This window comes from Morone saxatilis, unplaced genomic scaffold (assembly GCF_004916995.1).
Source record: "Morone saxatilis isolate NCDOM2014 unplaced genomic scaffold, NCSU_SB_2.0 Contig21, whole genome shotgun sequence".
Classification (NCBI taxonomy): domain Eukaryota; kingdom Metazoa; phylum Chordata; class Actinopteri; family Moronidae; genus Morone; species Morone saxatilis.
In genome coordinates, this window is record NW_023339774.1 from 22,997,898 (window position 1) to 23,001,532 (window position 3,635).

At 38.7% G+C, this 3,635-nt stretch overlaps 1 protein-coding gene across 1 annotated transcript in view; it reads left to right on the plus strand.

Moving 5' to 3' along the window:
* Nucleotides 1-3,099, plus strand: part of LOC118332244 (FSD1-like protein) — a gene marked incomplete at both ends in the record, with an annotated part of 4,116 nt that extends 1,017 nt beyond the window's left edge. The window contains 4 exon segments of the mRNA XM_035667424.1: nt 858-987; nt 2,159-2,247; nt 2,673-2,927; nt 3,011-3,099. Coding sequence (XP_035523317.1) covers nt 858-987; nt 2,159-2,247; nt 2,673-2,927; nt 3,011-3,099 — 563 coding nt within the window.
* Between the last annotated feature and the right edge of the window lie 536 nt (nt 3,100-3,635).

Here is a 3,635-nt window from a genome sequence, read left to right on the forward strand (position 1 = left end):
TTACAGTAGTTTTACAGTAGTTTTGCAGAGTGTTACAGTAGTTTTGCAGGGTGTTACAGTAGTTTTACAGCTTGTTACAGTAGTTTTAAAGTGTGTTACAGTGTGTTACATTAATTTAACAGTGTTACAGTAGTTTTACAGTGTGTTACAGTAGTTTTACAGTGTGTTACTGTGTGTTACAGTAGTTTTAAAGTGTGTTACTGTGTGTTACAGTAGTTTTACAGTGTGTTACAGTAGTTTTACAGCTTGTTACAGTAGTTTTACAGCGTGTTACAGTAGTTTTACAGTGTTACAGTAGTTTTACAGCTCGTTACAGTGTGTTACAGTAGTTTACAGTGTGTTACAGCATGGTACAGTAGTTTTAAAGTGTGTTACAGTGTCTTACAGTAGTTTTACAGTGATTACAGTAGTTTTACAGTGTGTTACAGTAGTTTTACAGTGTGTTACAGTAGTTTACAGTGTGTTACAGCGTGTTACAGTAGTTTTAAAGCGTGTTACAGTGTATTACAGTAGTTTTACAGTGTATTACAGTAGTTTTACAGTGTGTTACTGTATGTTACAGTAGTTTTACACTGTTACAGTAGTTTACAGCTTGTTACAGTAGTTTTACAGTGTTACAGTAGTTTTACAGCATGTTACAGTAGTTTTACAACGTGTTACAGTGTGTTACAGTAGTTTACAGTGTGTTACAGCGTGGTACAGTAGTTTTAAAGTGTGTTACAGTGTCTTACAGTGTCTTACAGTGTTACAGTAGTTTTACAGTGTGTTACAGTAGTTTTACAGCGTGTTACAGTGTGTTACAGTAGTTTTGCAGTGTGTTACAGTAGTTTTACAGTGCACTTCCTGTTTTGTTGCAGCGTATAACTTTGGGTTTGATGCGGTGACGGCTCACCCTGAACTCAAGGTTCAGAGTGACACTGTGACCTGGGAGCCGCAGGGGGTCAAAGGTCACGACCCCCGACTGAGAGGAAAGGAGAATAAGAGCAGGTGAGGAGCTTTTGATTGTATCACATGATCTTCCTCAGTAGACACTGATTCAGTTTTATTTGTATAAATTATCTCAGGACATGTACATATATATAAAATAATATAAACATATTTCATTCTTTAATGTAAAACTGTATACATAAATATATTGCTGTTATTGTAATTGATTATGTATCAATATGACAACTGATCTCAGAACAGCATCATTCCAACACTACAAAGAGGTCAAAGGTCACCCAGAGAGTGATCAATAACCAATCAATCATTATTATGATGGTCACAGAGCTTCAGTTCAGACTGCAGGATCCACAAAGCTGCTATTGATCTATTGATCTATTAATTGATCAGATTAATTTAATTTTATTTAATTTTCAGTTTGTTTTCATCTTCAGTTGTTTGACGTTTTTGTCCCTCTGCAGTCTCCGTACTCTTCAACACGCTCAGGTAGAAACTGTCATTGCTGACCGGTTGCCTAGCAACCACTGTGTCACTAATCACTTTCCTCATCCATCACTGCTGACATCACTGCTGACATCACATCTTTACAGTTAAATAAAATCTTCATGTTTGTGTGTAATTTGTTGTTAATTGATGTTTTTATTTCTTTAATTAAAATCTTATCACAAACATTTGACTGACTTTATATAAAGTTCAGTGTTTGTACTTATTGTAAGAACTAATTTAAATTCTCTTTACCACAATATTACAGTTAGGTACTTATCTGTTCTCGCTAATGTTGTCATTGCTAACACTGCTGTTAACGCTAACACTGCTAACACTTCTAACATTGCTAACAGCCACAGATGATTTCTGCCCCTTTATGTTTCTGTGTTGTCGCTGGCTCCAAACCTGTTGTTGGTTCTGGACGTTAAATCCCGTTAACTTAACGACCCAATGGATCAGGAAATGCTTTAAATAATATTTATAATTTAAGTTATATTTTGTGTTGTTATTCTCATATTTTTCATCTTTCTCTTTGCTGCATCATCGCTTTGGCACGACCTCATTGGCTGTTTCACCTCACTGTTGTTCCACTGGGGGCGGGGTCACACTCGCACGAATGTGCACCAAAGAAGAAAAGATGCAAATTCTGTCATGTTATTCTCTCGGAAATTAAACATACTTAACTGTTTCACCCTCTGATTTGTTTTTTAATGTCTTATTTCATTAGCAGCAGAAGCGCCACGCCGTCCCCCAATAAGACAGCAGGAAGTCGAGCAGGACGCGATCGATTCGCTGGGGAGTCGTACACAGTGCTGGGTACTTCCACTCTTGATCTGTTCTCTCAGGACACTTATCAAATAGACCAAAGTTTTTATAAAATGATTTACAGAGACCAGTTAGAGTGAGTGAGAGAGAGAGAGAGAGAGAGAGATAACAAATATAATAGTAGAAATATGACATAATAATGATAATAATGATAGTACTAATGTTAATGAATGCTGTATTTTTTTATTTTTTTATTTTTTTATTTTTTGTTTTTGTTAAATTGTTTTTTAAACAAAAAATTAAACATTGTTTCATCTAAATGACTATTATTTTGAAAGTTGCAACAGGACAGGCTTTAAATATAAAAATTTTAATTTAAGAGAAAAATTCTTCAAACTTTTATATATTTTTCTTCACGCTGGAAAAAAGTCACGTTTTCTACTTTTTAAAGTTTTTTTTCTTCTCCCGTCTCCTAGGTGACCAGGAGATGAGTGGTGGCTGTCACTACTGGGAGCTCCGCCCCCTGGATGACTGGAAGTCATTCAGTGTAGGTGTGGCCTACCGGGCAAGTCTGGGCCGCTTTGACCAATTAGGGAAGAGTGCTGGTTCATGGTGTCTCCACGCCAGCCAATGGCTGCAGAGCTCGCTCGCCGCAAAACACAACAACCGAGCGAAAGCACTGGATTGGCCGCTGCCGCAGCGGATTGGGATCTACTGCGACTACGACAACGGTACGAAACAATATGAATAAAAGTTTTATTTAAAAATATTTCCTGTTTTTATTCGTCGTTTATTTAGTCTGTTTGTGTGTCAGGTGATTTATTGTTTATCGACGTCGAACACCTTCGTCTTCTTCATGCCTTCAAAACGAAGTTCAACCAGCCGCTTGTCCCCGCCTTCACTGTGAGTACTGCAGTAGCAACATTGTCAGGTCCGTGCGGGCGGAAATTTTCGTTATTTTCTAAGGGTCCACTATGAGCATGCGCAAAATGGCCCCCCTCGCGGGGCCCATAAAAACCTCGTACCACCCATGGGACCCCTTTCACCGATATGGCATCTAAAATCCAGCACACACGTAGATCCTTACCCAGACGAACAAAAAATCCGGTGGCCACCACTATCCCAAACCCAACAGGAAGTCAGCCATTTTGGATTTACGCAGCCATTTCCTGGCAATTTGCACACATTGAACTCCTCCCTCCTAGGGAATTGATGGATTGACTTCAAGATTTGGACACAGCCCATATAAAGACATTCACGATTAAAAGTTTTGTGCTATTTAGCGGGACATTTCTGCCAAACGGCGTGGCCCTGTAGGTGTGGCGTGGAACTTCAACGACTCGGCCATGAAAGACGGATTTGTTCATAAACTTCTGCGTACATGATCCAGATCTCAACTAAACTTCCAGGTGTTTGATTTAGGAGTTTCCCGCCCTGAA